This window comes from Ascaphus truei, chromosome 11 (genome assembly GCF_040206685.1).
Source record: "Ascaphus truei isolate aAscTru1 chromosome 11, aAscTru1.hap1, whole genome shotgun sequence".
Taxonomy (NCBI): domain Eukaryota; kingdom Metazoa; phylum Chordata; class Amphibia; order Anura; family Ascaphidae; genus Ascaphus; species Ascaphus truei.
In genome coordinates this window covers 47,225,460-47,242,959 of record NC_134493.1, presented here as the reverse complement: position 1 = coordinate 47,242,959, position 17,500 = coordinate 47,225,460, and the positions used below count along the sequence as shown (strand labels likewise).

Below are 17,500 nucleotides of genomic sequence, written 5' to 3'. Positions count from 1 at the left end.
TTGATTTATTTACATTAGAAAAGAGGCGTCTAAGAGGGGATAGGATAACTATATACAAATATATTCAGGGACAGTACAATGAGTTTTCAAAAGAACTATTCATCCCACGGGCAGTACAAAGGACATAGGGTCATACCTTATGGTTGGAGGAAAGGAGATTTCACCAGTCAGCAACAAAGGAAAAGGTTCTTCACAGTAAGGGCAGTTACAATGCGGCATTCATTACCCAGATCTGTTAAAAAAAAAAAGGTTGGACATCTTTTTAGAAAGGAAAGGTATACAGGGATATACCAAATAAGTAAGCAAGGGAATGATGTTGATCCGGGGAGTAATCTGATTGCCAATTCTTGGAGTCAGGAAGGAATTTATTTTTCCCCTTATGAGATATCATAAGATGATATTTCACTGGGGTTTTTTGTTTGCCTTCCTCTGGCTCAATATACTGTAAGTACGGATAAAGTATCTGTCGTCTAAATTTAGCATAGGTTGAACTTGATGGATGTGTGTCTTTTTTCAACCTCCTCTACTAAGTAACTGTAACTATGTAATATATGAGAGAGATACAAAGATACGTGTGTGTGTGTGTGTGTGTGTGTGTGTGTGTGTGTGTGTGTGTGTGTGTGTGTGTGTGTGTGTGCGCGCGCTTAGGTAAATGCAATTAATGTATATCAACAAGATATAACCAAACGAATATTTCACCTCTGAGGGATCGAAGTATCAATGGGCATGCAGTGATTTCACAGCCGCATCAACACTAAGTATCTGTAATATCGGTTGGCTGTCTAATTCAATCTTAAAATTATCCATCAAGTGGTGAGCATGAGATATGAAATGATGAAAACCTAGGACAGTTAAAAAGCAATCACACGCGGCGGGTTCCATATGCACATGTGCTGTTACTTGGTAGATGAATCAGTGTCTTTAATTGGCAGTAATACACTGTGCCGATAACTACCTCCGTGGTCAATCTTATTACTGCAACTTCACAATAAAACCTTTCCTGCTAGTCGGGCTCAAAATCAACATTTGCTTAAATCAAAAGCACAATTTCTTTTGGAATAAAAGGGAATAGAAATCCGGGTGAAATAGAACTACAGTATGGTTTAGAAATGAATGCTGGTCAAACGTAAGATGTTAACTTTCCATTAGTTTAACCTTCTCAGCAACCTGAATCCTGTTTTTATTGCTCTGCTGACTGTCCGTAAACACAGAAGAAACTGATAAGAGATAGGTACATCATCATGTTATTTTATATACCTAAGGATATGTTGTTAAAATCAACACACAACATTCCCAGCTTAGTCGCTGTTTTTGGGAAGAATCACGGCGCTACTTATCACCTTAGTATATTGCATAGACGCTGGCACTTTTACTGTGTTCTGATCCATTCTTATAACAAAATAATTGTTGTTTTTGACACTTCTCCTGACCTCTGCTGTCCTCCCTGTTCAACTTCCTCCCTGTCACAGCTGCTTTTCTTGTTGGTTAAGATGTGAAATCATGCAATATCCGAAGTTTAAAAAAAAATTTTTTTTTAATAAATCAGTTCTGCAGTGTTAGATAATAGTAACTGTTTTTTTTGTTAAATTCAACTTTTAATGCCATTTTATTGAGTTTTAATATACTGAGCATCCTTTGATTGCTATAGCAGGTTTTATCCCACCTCCCCAGCAGTGCAAGATCGTTGTAACACTTTCCTGTTTGTGATCATTTGTTGCCAATGTCCCCAGCAGGTTGAGCTGCAAACTGTAACAATAGATAATGTTACCTTAGTAATATCAGGATACATTGTAGCTATTGAGTTACTCACTGAAGCATTACTGAAAGGCGGAGATTATGTTAGGAACACAAGCAGAATTTTGAGAGATTTAGAACAGGAGCACCAAACGATTGCCAGCTTGGGTAAGAAAGAAGAAGGAAACATTGTTACATGCTTTACATATAGAAAGAAAAAAAAAGAAAGCAGAGTAGGGAAGAAACCTGTATTGCTGCTTTATTAAATGGCAAAGTAAGACATGTTTAGAGTGGGGTGTTGCACACCAGGCTTGACTAAAATGTGCTGAACTATTTTCTTTAGCAGGTGTATGGGTCACTATAAGGATCTCCGCACACAGGGGCATAAGTAACAAGGCATACAGTAAATGGTGACATTTTGGGGCAAAACCATTCACCCCAAGTATCAAAAGAAAAATACATTTGAAATCAGTAGGATGTTTGCTTTGATACATACGGTGCGGTGCGTCTGCCCGAGAAATGCAACACTTTTGCTTTGATAAATAGGAACTGGCTGGATCTCTGAGTGTCGGCACTCGCGGTCACATGATCGCTCCGTCACTGATGGTGGAACTGAAGGGGAGGAGTCCACAGAAGCGTAGAACGTAATCTCCCCTACAGGAAACGAGCTTGGGGACCACTGGGGTGCCAGACCCCATAATGTAATACTTGTGGCCTAGGGCAGGGGTGCTGAACTCCAGTCCTCAAGCTCCCCCCCCCCCCCCCACCCAACAGAACAGGTTTTCAGGATATCCCAGCTTCAGCACAGGTGGCTCAATCAGAGGCTCTGCTTGAGCCAGGATGTTCACAGCGTGGTCATGAAAAGACGAAAAGAAATAACATAGTGCGGCCTGTGTATATGTATCTGGAATATGTGGGGCTGGAAGATAGTAACACTCACACTTTTTCCCAGAAATCAAGCCGTACAGAGACTCTTTCTCTCTCTGAAACGAGCAACCTTCAGTTGTGGTTTCCAGCACGTTACTGTGTCCGTGGGGTAATATCTCCTTCCATATCATGAAAAAAGGATGAAGACTAGCATAGTGTAGGATGTCTAAAAAGTATAATTATAGAGCGAAATAGCAGATTTCAAATGCACTCACATTTTAAATTACTGCTGCGGCACATCTTATTCTACCTTTTGCCCCTAATTGGCTGGGGCATTACTCCGGCTGGCGCTGAGACTAGACCGCGCGCCAGCCGCATCTCCTCCGTGCACCCCCTCCACTCGCATGACATTTTGCGAAAAGGATGAAGACTAAGACCTCGGCCATGCTCCCGGCTGGCGTGCTGAAGCGCGCTGAGGCGCAGGGAAAGTGGCTGCTTTCCCTGGCCTTTCGGTTGCTTACCGCACGCGCTGTCAGCGGGCCGGGGGCGGGCGCGTCACTGGCCGGGGGCGGGCCAGTGACGTCACGGAGCTGGTTCGCCCTCATTGGGCGAACCGCTCACATGACCGGCCTGTCGCGCCGGCAAGTGGGGAAATTTTAAATTCCCCTAAGACCATGTTGCTCGTTTCAGAGAGAGAAAGTCTCTGTACTGCTTGATTTCTGGGAAAAAGTGTGAGTGTTACTATCTTACAACCCTACATATTCCAGATACACATACACAGGTCGCACTATGTTATTTCTTTTCGTCTTTTCATGACCACGCTGTGAACTTCCTGCGCTCCCCTTGCTGTGGAAGAATACAATCAAGATATAGACTCCAGAACAGTCTATTGAAGGGTTTTGTATGAGCTGCTTTACAATTAATTCTTCATTTCACATTTGGTGGTGGAAATTATTTTATATTATTACTAATTAATTGTTAAATGGGTTCACTATACAAATACTGGTCACTAATATTTTGAGTTTATTTATATATTATATTTTATACACAAGATTGATGCACTAGCACTTTGTTTGATTAATTAAGGAGCGCCCGATTACACACACTTTTTGCACTGGCTCTGCTTGAGCCACCTGTGCTGAAGCAGGGACTGAATGAGCCAACTGCGCTGAAGTAGGGATAGCCTGAAAACCTGACCTGTTGGGCGAGGGGGGGCTTGAGGACTAGAGTTGAGCCCCCCAGTCCTAGGGCACACATGCTACTGATACCAGAAAGCCAGCAGTGTACTGACGTGATCGCAGCAAGGCTCTTGATAGATGTAGTTGACTCACAACACAAGAATTCAAGAGATCTACTAAGTATCCCCGCCCTGTCCCCCACCTATATCTTCCTTGGCCTCTGGCTGCATGATGTCTTGCACATTGATAATAATAGATGGTAATCTGCTTTGAATGGTGGTGTCACGCTGTCACCCCATGCATTTGTGGGATTTAAGATTAGCTGGTACCTTTGTATTGTTCACATGACACTTTTGTAGAGATTTCACTGACCCCCCCCCCCCCCAACATCTCGCAGTGTTTGCACTGAGCGCTGATTTATAGACCCGCTGAGCGTCATTATTACAATCGTACTTATATAATGACTTCTTTCCCGGCCCCTCCATTACGTTTTCCTACGGCATGTACTTTATGTGGCAGACATGTTCTTTGTTAGACATGTGCTGGATAAGTACCTGAATGACCTGTTGGTTTTGTACTTTTGTATAACCGGCTTTATCCAGCCATACAAGCTGCTTAAAGAGCGGAGGTAATCCTGCAGGGGAAGAAGATAAAACGCTCCACATACATCCTGCACCCAAACCACTAGGCTCCATATTAAGAAGGCACTGGCCTGCACTGATCTTCATTAAGAGAGGTGTTCTTGCTCTTCCCAATGTTGTTTTTATTTGTTGAATCGGATGCTCCATTCGGGAGATATACGCATTTGAAATATTAAGTGTGTGGAAGAGCAAAATGGGGCTCTCCCCAGGGCCCAGTGCAGCCTCAAGGTTACCATGCTGACCCAGAGATTTAGAAAATCATTACTTTCAACACTGCTTTAAAAAAAAAATTCTTATAAAGAGCAGGACAAGCTCACTGGAAACGATATTAACATGTAAATTACATTTATATACGTTTTTTTTTTGGAGGGGAGGGTTGCTGCATTATGCCAGTTTTGTTTGTTGTATGTCTGTTTGAGTAATAGATACCACACATATGATAAGGGATATACGGATGTGGATGAGTTGTGGAGTATTTTGGTCGTTACTCTTCGTTCTTCCCCGAACAAGTTACAAGCCGTGTTCCATTACACACATATTTTTAATGAGATAACAGTATAGGTGTAAGGTGATGTTTAGCATTAAGGCTACAGGACAGACATGTGAGGGCTGTTATATATAGGATGCGGCTGTGCGAACGCCCATGCCTATGCGAACGCGCGTGCACGCGCCGCATGCTTTTCCTGTATATAGTGCCGCGAGCTGCGTGTGTGTGTGTGTGTGTGTGTGTGTGTGTGTGTGTGTATATATGTGTGTGTATATGTTGTGTGAGTGAAATTAAGTCTTAAGTAAGATTTTTTTAAATAAAAAAAAAAAAGTTTAATAATTTTTTAATTTTTGTGTGCAATTATTTACCCCCCTCACACACACACACACACACACACACATCCACACACACATCCACACATACATGCATACATACTGTACACACTAAAACATACATTTGAGCGCAGGCAGCGGCGCAAAAAGATTAATTTCTTCATCTTCGCCGCTGTCTGTCGGCTCCCCTCTCCCTGCCGTGCGCGCGCGCGCGCGGCACATCTATAGAAAGGCTGACTAACGTCAGCCAACTAAAAATACGCGCACGCGCACGCCTGACACTATAAAACGGAGATGAGTTGTATACAGAAAGAAAGTGTGCAGCAAAAGTGTAATTCTAGGGATTTAAGTGATATACAATTGGTGCAGTGTTACAAACTATGCTGAGATCCCAAATATCCAGATCAGAGAAAATAAATGTGAATCAAACATATTGAACAGTGAACATAAACACATACACACATATACACATACTGTATACAGAACCTTATACGTGATAAGAGACGTCTGCAGCTGTATGTTAGACATGGCTCATCTCACAAATGGCTCATCATCTCACAAATGCTAGAAGAAAGTGAAGAGAAAAGCATTGTGCGCTGTTGTTTTGTCTTCACTTTCTTCTAGATGTGTTGTGTGTCTGTGTGATTACTTGCCGTGTAACTTAGGGCTTTATTCTGTACCTGTCGAAGTGGACGTTTGGGACTTTTTCGGCCATAATTCCGCATTGCGGTCGATGCAGATTTTCGCCCAAATGGCTGCATCGGTGTAGAGCAAATTATTCTCCAAGTCTTCTTGTTTGAGATGTATAGATGGCATTGCCTGTGCGTTATGTGGATCACTTAATTTGTTTCTTGGCTCTCTGCTCTTTAAGTAGAAAAGGCTCTAACTGGTTTAATATTTGCTTGCTTTAGCAAAATTTATATTTTCATGGCGACGGCCGTTATAACTTTGTAATGCATTGTTAAGAATTAAAGTTCATTCATACTTGTAAAATAAAGGTAGGTGATAATGGCGTGTTAGGATAAAGCTGTGTCAGTAGATGATCCTCATAGGCTTTTCATTATTTATACACACTGTACCAATGAATCCCTGCCTAATCATGTTATGGATTTGTAACGCTTGCGCTGCCCATGAGCAAGACAGGACCCGGTACTGAGGAGGGGAAGTATAGAACCACGCACACCACAGCAGCGGAAGCGTGCCTGGCAGGTGGATTGTCAACGTAGCCGGGTCTGGGTTGGAGAGAGTGGGTGAGTCCAGATACTTGCCGAGGTCTTGGGTTGGAGAGATTAGAATGGTCAAAGTCCGTGTAGCCGTGGTCTGGGGTTGGAGAGGTCAGAGTAGTGGTAGTCCGTGTAGCCGTGGTCAGGGTTGGAGAAAATCAGCAGAGTCGAGGGTAAGCCGGGGTCAGTATCCACAGGAGTTTCCAATTACAATCCGGGTCGGTACACGAAGGGTTAACTGTAGAGAGAAGCACAAGACGGGGAGCAAGGCACAACAGACGTGGAAGCACAAGGCTACAACTAGTTATGCTCAGCAACGTAAGACAGGAACTGCAGCATCTTTATAGCACACAGGAACCAGTCACAAGAGAGGCGGAACGGAGGCGCGGCCTCCGGAGGCAAGGATTGGCTGCAGGAGACAAGTGGGCTGGTAGAATACTTGACACGCACTGGGGAGCGGTGCACGACGTCACATGTGCGTCCGAGGGGGCGGAGCTAAGGTCCGTGGCACTCTAGAAAAGCTGTGCGCTCTGTAAGCAGGGAAGCGCACATGCGCTGGTGCCAGAGTAGAGGACTTCGCGACAACAAGTAAGGCCGCGCTTATAGTGCCGGCGACGCAACGTCGCCCGAAAACAAATACATTGCCGCTAAGCGCACGCGACGAAGCGACGTCGCCGTCGCAAAAATCTGATGCCGGCAAAATTTGATTTTTTCAAGAGCCGTCGCGTCACGTGACGGCCCTTGAACAAATCAAACTGCGGGAATCCCGCGACCCCGTCGTCCGGCGAAACATAACTTTCGCCGGTGGCGACGGGTGACGTCACCCGCCGTGTCGCCGTCGCCAACGACGGCACTATACGCACGGCCTAAGGAGGGAACATGTCGCAGAGGACGTATTCCCCGATTCCTTACAGGATTGTCATCATTTCTAGTGACACAAAACCTGAGCTTTCTATGAGCAGCTAGTGATACAATGAAGCTGTAGACATGGCAGCCAGTTAACCATCAAAGCACAGCAGGACTTGTTTTTTTTCCCAGAATCCTCTCCTTCTGTACTGGAACTTTAAAAAAAAAAAAAATTAAGAGACAACAGTATCGAACAGGGTGCATACAGTATTATAAACATTTTTTCATATGCCTTTGTAATATCTATACAAATTATATTTGAATACAGAATCATTTTACAGTGTTGATGTGATTTATGCTTCTATAATCTATGATTTGGGCTTCAAACCAAGATTCGTGATGAAAACAGCTAATCATGTTAGGGAAATACATATAAGAAATATAATCTGCTAACAAAATGGTCAGCGTGTGGTCCTAGGTTACAGCACATCAAAATATACAGCTGTATTAATGTTGCTTATTAATATGTAAATGTCTGAAATTAAGAAAAAAACTAGTCTGCCCGTTTATAGACCCCTTATAGCAGTGGTTTGCAACCTTTTTTTGATTAATGAATCCTATAATTATATTGTGAAATTCTTTGGATCCCCAACCCTATCTAACAGCGTGTCTGAGATCAGATGCATTATAAGGAACCCCAACCCTCTCTAATAGCGCGTCCGAGATCAGATGCATTATAAGGAACCCCAACCCTCTCTAATAGCGCGTCTGAGATCAGATGTATTGTAAATTATTCTGTATTTCGTAAAATTTTGAATTGCAGGGAACCCTTTAGGGATGCCGCCGGAACCAAAGGGTTCCTAGGAACCTCTATTGAAAATCACTGGATAGCGCAAATTCATAGGGTGTATGTCATCTACTTGTTTATGAAAAGAGATATAGTGAATTTCCCATGATAATTGTCCTCACTTGCGGCGTGTGACTTTTAAAAATGGTTATTATAGGGTCAGGTGGCAAAGGAAGCAACCAGAGATTTGGTTTTGTACGAAATAAAATAGTTTACTGGAATTGGAATGAAAACACATATCTTATCCCAGAATTGCTCCATTCTTGGCCTAGAACTGACTGTTGTTTCTTTTCTATTAAAAGCTGGCAGAGGAAAAGATGGCTATTAACTTGTCCAGTGCTGCAGTGTGTGTGTTCTCCTATGATCCTTCATAGAAATTATTATGGGCTTCATTTATTTGGGCCATGGAAGCTTTAGCTGTATCCAGTGGTTCAGCTTTGGCAATTTGTTTATTTGATTTAAAAACGAATACAAAAATGTCCCGTTTCTGTAGCAAATTTGAGATGTTATTGTTTTAATAGCACTTGCGACGAACTCAAAGAATTATCTATCCCACAGCGCATTTCTAAAAAAAAAAAAGATATATATCGTTGTAATATATATTTTTAACATAGCCTCTTATGACAAATAAACTATAACTTAACAATATGAGCTGCAGTATAACTCCGTACATATGAAATGTCCGAAGTCTGTGCTTTTTCATGGCTTAAATCAGCTTTAAAATCTGTTATGGGAAGTGGCCTTCTGGGAAATATTGCCTTTTTGCAGAGCGTACTGTATAATTTATTTTGTCTATAAAAGCACAGGACACAAGTTCAAATAAGGCTTTATTTGTGAGTCACTAACCACAGTTGTTCCACTGCCATTTAATATCTCCTTCTATAGAAAAATCTTTGTAAAAATGCAGCTAACTCCCTGTGAAGGATGGTAATAGACTCCAGTTACTCAGCAAACCATTAACACATGTACCAATAGTTTGACTTAACGGTGGAAATACAGCACAGTTCACGACTTTTTTCTTTTTATTACGTGTACCTAAATCCTTCATTTTTGTTTCCCCGTTGCAGGATGGATATTTTTCTCACCGACCCAAGGAGAAAATGAGGACGGACAGCAATAATGAGAACTCTGTCCCCAAAGACTTCGAAAACATTGACAACAGTAACTTTGCCCCAAGGACGCAAAGGCAAAAGCACCAAGCGGAGCTGGTGAAAAAGCCTCTTAGCAAGCAGAAAGAACACCTAAAAAGGAAGCTGGCGCTACAGGAAAAAGTCAAGGAGAACGCCATACTGGCCAAGAATTCCAATGAGGTTTTACATTACGTCGACCACCCTACCAAGAACCTCAGCAATACCAACCTCAAAGATGGCTACCGAAACGCTAAGCAGCATCATGCCAAGAAGAGTGGGAGCAGCTCGCCGGAAATCAAGTACGAGCTGCCCCCAAAATGCGAAATAACGGGCAAGGAGGCCATATCGGCTCTTTCTCGGGCCAAGTCAAAACAATGTCGACAAGAGATTGCCGAGGTTTACTGCCAGCATAAGCAGGCGCAACTCATGCCGGAGAAAGTGACTCGGCTTTGTCCACTGGAGGGTAAGTTTTTTTTCGGGCGTCACTCATCAATGGATAATATGCATTTGCTGTATCATACCAAAGATCGGTAGCAACCCTATTAAGGGTCTATTTACTAAGTAAGATGAGGCTGGTCAGGTAATGCCACATGGGAACTCCAATTTAGGCCAATGGGTGTTTTCCTACTGAAGTGTCTGATCGGCACTATTGCACTTGAATGAATTGCATTCTAATGCACTAATGCACTCTAATGGCACGTAAATGAATTATACGCTCTCTCAATAAGAACACATGTTGATAACCACATTTGCCATGTAATGTTTCAACAGAGAAATCTCTTTAAGAGTAACACACATACGGAATATTGGAAAAAGTATAAAACTGCGCATCAATTGTATAGGTGTGATGATAAACACATATATATATTCAAGTGAAGTGAATTCAGTGATATAACCACAGAGTAAACACAATATATAAAATTGATTACTCTAAAAAAAAGTGCACCCCTATTTATATCATATAAGGAATATGTCTTTGAATCCTTCTGATTGGGATGACCTGCATCATTGGCACAGTTAGCACAGTATATAAATATACAGTACCATGGTATGATTATTTAAATCCTGTAAAAAAAAGATAATATTTGGTATGACGTGTCTCTGTTTGGGCATATGGAATTGTATCACAGATACTATTTCACACTGTAAAAATATTGAAGTCACGACAATATGTGTTGGTAAAAAACGTAGTGTAAGAAGTTGCTGCACAATTCTACATTTTGCAAACTACATATTTTTGTAAAGAATTAACCATTTTCACTTTGACTTAAATTGCCTTTATTGTGGAATAATGTAAGTATTTTAAGAATAAAAAATAGTTCACACATTATCTGCAGCTTAGCCCTGTGTATGTGTGTGAATAAGTCATTTAACGACTAAGTGCTTTCACATTATCATACCTTATTTAAGCACCAAGATTCCATATATATATATATTTTTTTATAGGTTCCTCGCTAATTAGCTCGTCCCAAGAAAGCTGTGTTAAGGCAAAATAACGTCATCGTTGTTTTAAAAGAACGGAAATATTGATTTCCCCTGGAGAAACCTTTCATAGGGCAGAACAGCAACGTTTTCAAACAATACAGACATATTTGTTACCCTAGAGAGGACTGTTTGGGGACGAGACATCAGCGCAGTCAGACGGATGAACTTCATACTGCAACTTGCACTGCAGGATACTTCTTTTAAGAGTAAACTTGGCTAATTGTTAATTGTCAACCTTCATTTAGTCGAGGGACCTGTTGCATCAATAAGCTACTATTAAAACGCTCCTTTTGGTTAAACAATTTCAGAGTCCCTTGATTATTAACATACAGCCCTGTATAATAGTACTGAGCATCTATGCAGTTGGTGCCTTCTACAACATTGTCGTAGAGAAAATAAAACGGAAATATCTTTTACCTGAAGAGCGTCTCCGTGCTGGACATGTTAATTTAGCACTTTAATACACAGGTACACCACCTGCAGTAGAAGCATATGTATGGACCTGGATGTATAATTTAATTTATATAGCGCCAGCAATGTACGCAGCGCTTAACAACAACACATGGTAAATAAATGACAAACTGTGGGGATAAGCGCAACAGGTAAATGACAACTTGAGGCAAAGGGAGGTCCTGCCCCAAAGAGATTGCACTCTAAGTGGTATTTAACATTATTTAAGACTTTGGCTAGCAAGCCTCGCTTATTTGGAGACAGTCTGGCTGGTTGGAAGGCAGTCTCATGCGTTTCTGTAGTCTAAGTGGTCACTTGCGTTCTAGAAGATCGCTATACCAGGTCCTTTTGCTCATACTCCCAATATGTTGCTTGTTGGGGTTGCTGGAATTTTACAGCTGTGGATAGTAAAACTTTGCTTCACGTACCTGTACTCGGAGAGGGAATTAAATAGTCTTAATTATATGATGACATTTTTTATTACCAAAGTAGAGCCCAAGATAGGGGGACCATATATGTCCCTGGTAAAACCGGGACAAATTTGGTGCTTGCGCGAATGGCAAGTGTTGACTGCGCATGCGTAAATGACGAGCACCAACTGCGCATGCGTGAATGGTGAGCGCTGACCGTGCATGTGCGATGGGTACTTGCTGGCCACAGGGATATCCTGAAAACTTGGACTGTTTGGGGGGGGTGGGGGAGGTGGACGACTCTTGAGGACTGGAGTTGAGACCCCTGCCGTAGTGGATAGGCGATGTTATGATAACGCCTCATTTGTATGTCAGGATCACTAACCAAGTTAGCGCTACACTCCTTACAGGAGAAAACATGGCCGAACGTCATGTTATTGTCCTGAGAAGATGAACCATTAGTCTGAAAGTGACATTAAGTTAACTTAACACCACATTAAGTGACTTAATGGAGCTTTTGTGGCGCTGGTCCTCTGCAATCTGTGTGCATTCAGGCTGGCCCTTAATCGGAAAGCCATTATGAAGTGATGAAAAGTAATTACATTGTAGGCCTTTCTGGCAGCCATGGGGTTAATTATTCTTTCATCATTCTTCCTTATTGATCTCCTGATAGTTGTGCTATTAAATTAAAACCTTGATATTACAGAGTTTATAAAACACAGACATGCTTTATATTTATAGCTGGCTTTGCAGGGGACATGTCTAGGAAAGTAAATAATATAGGATCCCGTTCTTTTATTAACACTCCCCAAGTAATTGGGCATAGCTGACACCCTCGGCCACCCTCTGCTTTGATCCTTGTATGTCCCTAATAGCTCCACTATGGTCCCATGCCATGGTAATTACTTTCTACACTCTGTATATTGAAGGCATGGTCACCTGGCCATATAAAGATATAAACATTGCTTTAACCAGAAGAACAGCTTTTGCTGAACTATTTGCCCTTTCAGCTGCTCTTAGGCTTATATTGAATGTAAAATGAAATGCAAATCTAATTCTCATGTCTGAATCACTAAACGGTATTAATAAACAGATCTTAAATATTCTGCGATCCCCTGTGAAAACTGCTCAGGCGGTTAAGTTGATCATTTGCATACACTTTATTTGAGTAAGAATATAGGAAGGGGTTATTAATAGTTTTTAACTTGTTATGGTTTTGTTTTTATTTAATACTTTTTATTACTTTAGACTTGGTGGCCCACGGAAGGCTAGATGTGGCCCTTAAACTCTCTGCTCCTGGATATTACTCGACGTGCATTATAGTATGTAGAAAATGCTCACATACAGTACTGGACATTTTATACATTATACTTGACCTCTGCATATCACATGCTTATCACATTATTTGGTAAACTATTTGAGCAACTCTTTCTGTGCTAGAGACTCCTCAAAGCAGTGAAGTATTTTTGAAGAAGCAGATAACAGCTACACTCTTACTGTTTATTTCCAAAATCAGCATATCTGCCAGTGTCCGCACAGTTCCCGTCTGCTGATGGATCTCCATGGAAGTCAAGTGGCCGTTATCAATGTGTTTAGCATGCCTAGTCATACACCGTCTCTCACGTCCTGGGTGGAGAGAAAGATCTGCTATCTGTTTGCTGCGAAGCCTGAACTTTAAATATTTATGCATTGGGGTGAACAGATTAATTCATTATGTTTGTGTATAAGCTTTCATAGAGCTGCGACTTCCACGGAGATGTCATCTTCTGTGTAATTCCCTTAGATCAGCTGCAGAAGCACAGTAGTTCAAAGCTACATAGCCGCTAAATGTGGACATCAATCAAGATAAACAATTCCACTGTGCATGGTTCTCATATATTCCGGTGATGCAGTCACATCTGCTGTTGTCAAATAGGAATTACATTCTACCAGCTTTGTCGTCTTGATTATTTTTTTTACTCTTCCAAATAGTGTTTTTAAATGTTGCCAAGAAAGTTACTTGCATCAACTTAATACACGCTACTTGTATCTTCCACTTTACCATGTCAACGATAGAGGCACTTAAAAAAAATAGTGTGTGTGAGTGTATATATATCTTAATATATAAAATCGAAAGGTTGGTACTAGCTGCGGTGAATCTGATTGGTCCTCAGCCTCTGGCCAATCAGATTGGTGGCTCTATGACGTCATCCGGCTCTATGATGTCACCCAACTCTCTCTCCCTCCCCCCACCTGCTCCCGGACGGAGGGGAAGCGCGGCGCGGCCCTCCTGCCCCAGCCGCCAACGCTCACTTCCCTCCTCCCCGGCAGGGGGACAGGCAGTGGGCAGGCAGCCTTCGGAAGGACCCCCTTCCTCCTGCAGATGCCCACGTAAGATGGCGGCGCACAGCGGACAAGCGCGGGTGGTATTCAGTCAGGAGAGAGGGGGGGGAGTTAGTCAGGAGAGAGGGGGGGGGAGTTAGTCAGGAGAGAGGGGGGAGTTAGTCAGGAGAGAGGAGGGGAGGGAGTCAGGAGAGAGGGGGGGGAGAGGGAGTCAGGTGAGGGGGGAGAGGGAGTCAGGAGAGAGGGGGGGAGGGAGTCAGGAGAGAGGGGGGGGAGAGGGAGTCAGGAGAGAGGGGGGAGAGAGGGGGAGAGAAGGAGTCAGGAGAGAGAGGGGGGGGGACGGAGTCAGGAGTGAAGGGGGGGGAAGCCTGAACAGCTGTGAAGAGGGGGGGAAGGGAGTTGAGAGGGAGGATGGGGGAGGCAGAACATTACATCACGGGCAACGCCGGGTATATCAGCTAGTATATATATATATATATATATATATATATGCAAATATAGCTGTGTGCTCATCTGCATGTCTTAGGCAGGTCTGCAACCCCGCCTTTCCCCATCATCACCCAGCATACAGCACTTCCACTGCAGCAAGGGATTCTGGGAAATGACATGCAAATGAGCACACAGTGTCACTTTTTGCCTCAATAACCATTTTTAACATGGTTCCCTATAGGCTTAAGCTTGCTGCATGGTCACAGCTTTGAGCACAGCCAGGGTTAAGGTGCATACCCAGAAAATCACCCACAGACAGCTGTTTCGACCTTGATGGGTCTCATCAGTGTGGGGTTGATTTTACTGGGAATGCAAGAGAGGCTTATGGGATAGGCTAAACCATAATACTGAGTTAAGTTATGGTGAGTAAAAAAAAGTGACAAAAAACCCTCCACAGGAAAGCAAATATGCAAATATAGCTGTGTGCTCATCTGCATGTCTTAGGCAGGTCTGCAACCCCGCCTTTCCCCATCATCACCCAGCATACAGCACTTCCACTGCAGCAAGGGATTCTGGGAAATGACATGCAAATGAGCACACAGTGTCACTTTTTGCCTCAATAACCATTTTTAACATGGTTCCCTATAGTCTTAAGCTTGCTGCATGGTCACAGCTTTGAGCACAGCCAGGGTTAAGGTGCATACATATATGTGTGTTCGACAAACCTATACATTTGCAAGCCCCGGGCGAGTGGATTTAACATCGTGGTGAGCTCCTATTGGCCCAAGCAGCACACATTTGGTACTAGATGGCGAGTAGATTTTTTTTGTTCGGCGAGTACATATTTTGGTGATTTGTCGACCAATATGTGTGTATATATATATATATATATATATATATATATATATATATATATATTGTTTTAATATATGCAACCTTTGATTATTTTTATTGAAATAGTGTATCAAGAAAACCAAAACAGCAGTCCTGGAGTGGAGTGATAGTTCTCTATAGATGCAGCGAAGGTTAGGATTCGCGCTGGCAGCCGGGACGTACGCAAGGCACCAGCAAGAGAAGCAGCCATTGTTTTCATTAAGCAGCGCTTGAGAAGGGGACGAGGCCACCGTGCTATTTCCCTCGCATTAGCGCACCTTTGGGTGCGATATAGTTGGTTACATCTATACTAGTCTTAACACAGGCTTGAAGACAAGGGCCTTCATAGGTTAAAAGGTTCACTCAACGTGCTCATTTGCACATGTGCAGTTTAAACAGTGTACAGTTTGGGGTTTTAAAACCAGACAACAATTGAAATGTTCCTCTACATGCCCCCATTAGTATTCATTGGTAGCCATAGATTTAGGTTTCTCTCAAGGTACAGTGCTAGTGTGATGTATGACTGGAAGCAATGAACCGAGGAAGCTACAGTATCCCAAACTCGGTGAACAGAAACGACTATTCGTCCTTGAGCTTCTATGTTTGAACTTGAAAGGTGTCACTTTTTTCATCTGGCAATCAAAAGATAGGGGAAATAATAACGGAAGCCGCAGAAAATTGATATTTTCTCTTCGTTAGAAACAAATCACTCATTGGCGCAAAGGTGCAAAATTAGAGCCCGGTGCCTTAAAATGCTCGATCTCACAAGTGACTAAACTTGTTGGTCACTTGATGCACAGCTTCCAATACCAATATGGCTTCGTATGATGGTGTCCAAATTAATTAACTGTCCATGACTGGTGGTGAACCAAAGATACCCATCGTTCCATGAGACGGAAGGTCTCGATCAGTAGATCCTGGAAAACTTCCAGCACGTTTCCCCATGGCTGAGACCACATGTTTTTCCCGATTCAGTACGGGCCAGCAGCCGGGCTCTGTTTACTGAACAGTAGAAAAAATGTGTGATGCTCTCAAGACAAATGTGTAGTTTGTGAAAATGAGCAATAAATTGGAAAACAACCTGTTCATATGTAGATGTCCTATTGGATCAGGTAATGAGCTATCCCACAAGGCAATGAGGTAAGGATAGTTACCAATTGATGATCCCTGGATATTGATTGAGGCAAAGCTGGAATGGACTCACTTGGGAAAGCAGATTCACGATGAACAGAAAGTCCTTGTAGATATCCAGCACCTCCAGGTTGAATGTGCCTCCGTTGTGGAAATCTTCACAAAAAGGGAGAGGGAAAAGAACGGAGCACTATCTCCAGTGCTGTAAAAAACAGCCAATAAACCACAGGGTATGCGTTCCCAAAATAAAGCTATTTAATGGGTCAAAAAATCAGTAACAAAGCACACCAACGCGTTTCAGACCTTAATGGTCCTTTCCATTAAGGTCTGAAACGCGTTTGGTGTGCTTTCAGATGTAAATATATCAGATGTAAATAAATATATATATATATATATAATATATAATTATTACTATTATTTGCTGTACACCTTTAAAGAGAAAAATTGTCAACATTATCACATCTCATAACACAGTAGGAAACAGGGATTTTTTTATTGTTGGCCTGCATTTTTATATTTAATCCATTATTCCTGTAACCTAAGCCCTTATCATAATTTCTTTTTATTACTGCAATTCGAATACATTTATATAGCACGCTGAATGAAAAAGCCAATTTCAAGGCATTTTTATTTTATTTTTTTATCATTTTATTAGGAGAACATCGGTAATTTAATTTCCATTTTAGAAAACATGGGCTTTTTTCCTGAACATTTGACTACTTGCAGTGAGGAAAGAGCAAGACGCTGGATGCCTGGCACATTCTTATTGTCTTTTAAATGGGAAAATATATTTTATGTATCTGCTGTACCCACTGTTCATTATGTATATCTAACTTTTTATTTATGTTGTATTTCTAGGACTTATTGTGTGTAAATTCTTTTTTTGTAATTGCACCATGCAGGAAGATATTACCTCTCGATCTGTCCTTCCCTCTCTTTTTTTCTCTCTCTTTTCTTTGTCTTTTTCTGTCTTCTCCATCTTTTCTCTCTCCCTCCGTCTCTCTCTCCCGTGTCTCTCTCTCTGTCTCTCTCTCTCCGGTCTCTCTCTCCGTCTCTCCCTCTCTCACTCTCCCTCTCTCCTCTTTCTCTCACTCTTTTTCTCCGTCCCTTTATTG

At 42.2% G+C, this 17,500-nt stretch overlaps 1 protein-coding gene across 4 annotated transcripts in view; it reads left to right on the top strand.

The window, feature by feature from the left end:
* Positions 1 to 17,500, top strand: part of XYLT1 (xylosyltransferase 1) — a 224,843-nt gene that overhangs the window by 110,263 nt on the left and 97,080 nt on the right. For all 4 annotated transcript variants that reach the window (XM_075566076.1, XM_075566073.1, XM_075566077.1 and 1 more), the window contains exon 2: positions 9,223 to 9,748. In XM_075566076.1, the coding sequence (XP_075422191.1) occupies positions 9,223 to 9,748 (526 nt within the window). The remainder of the gene's footprint in view (positions 1 to 9,222; positions 9,749 to 17,500) is intronic.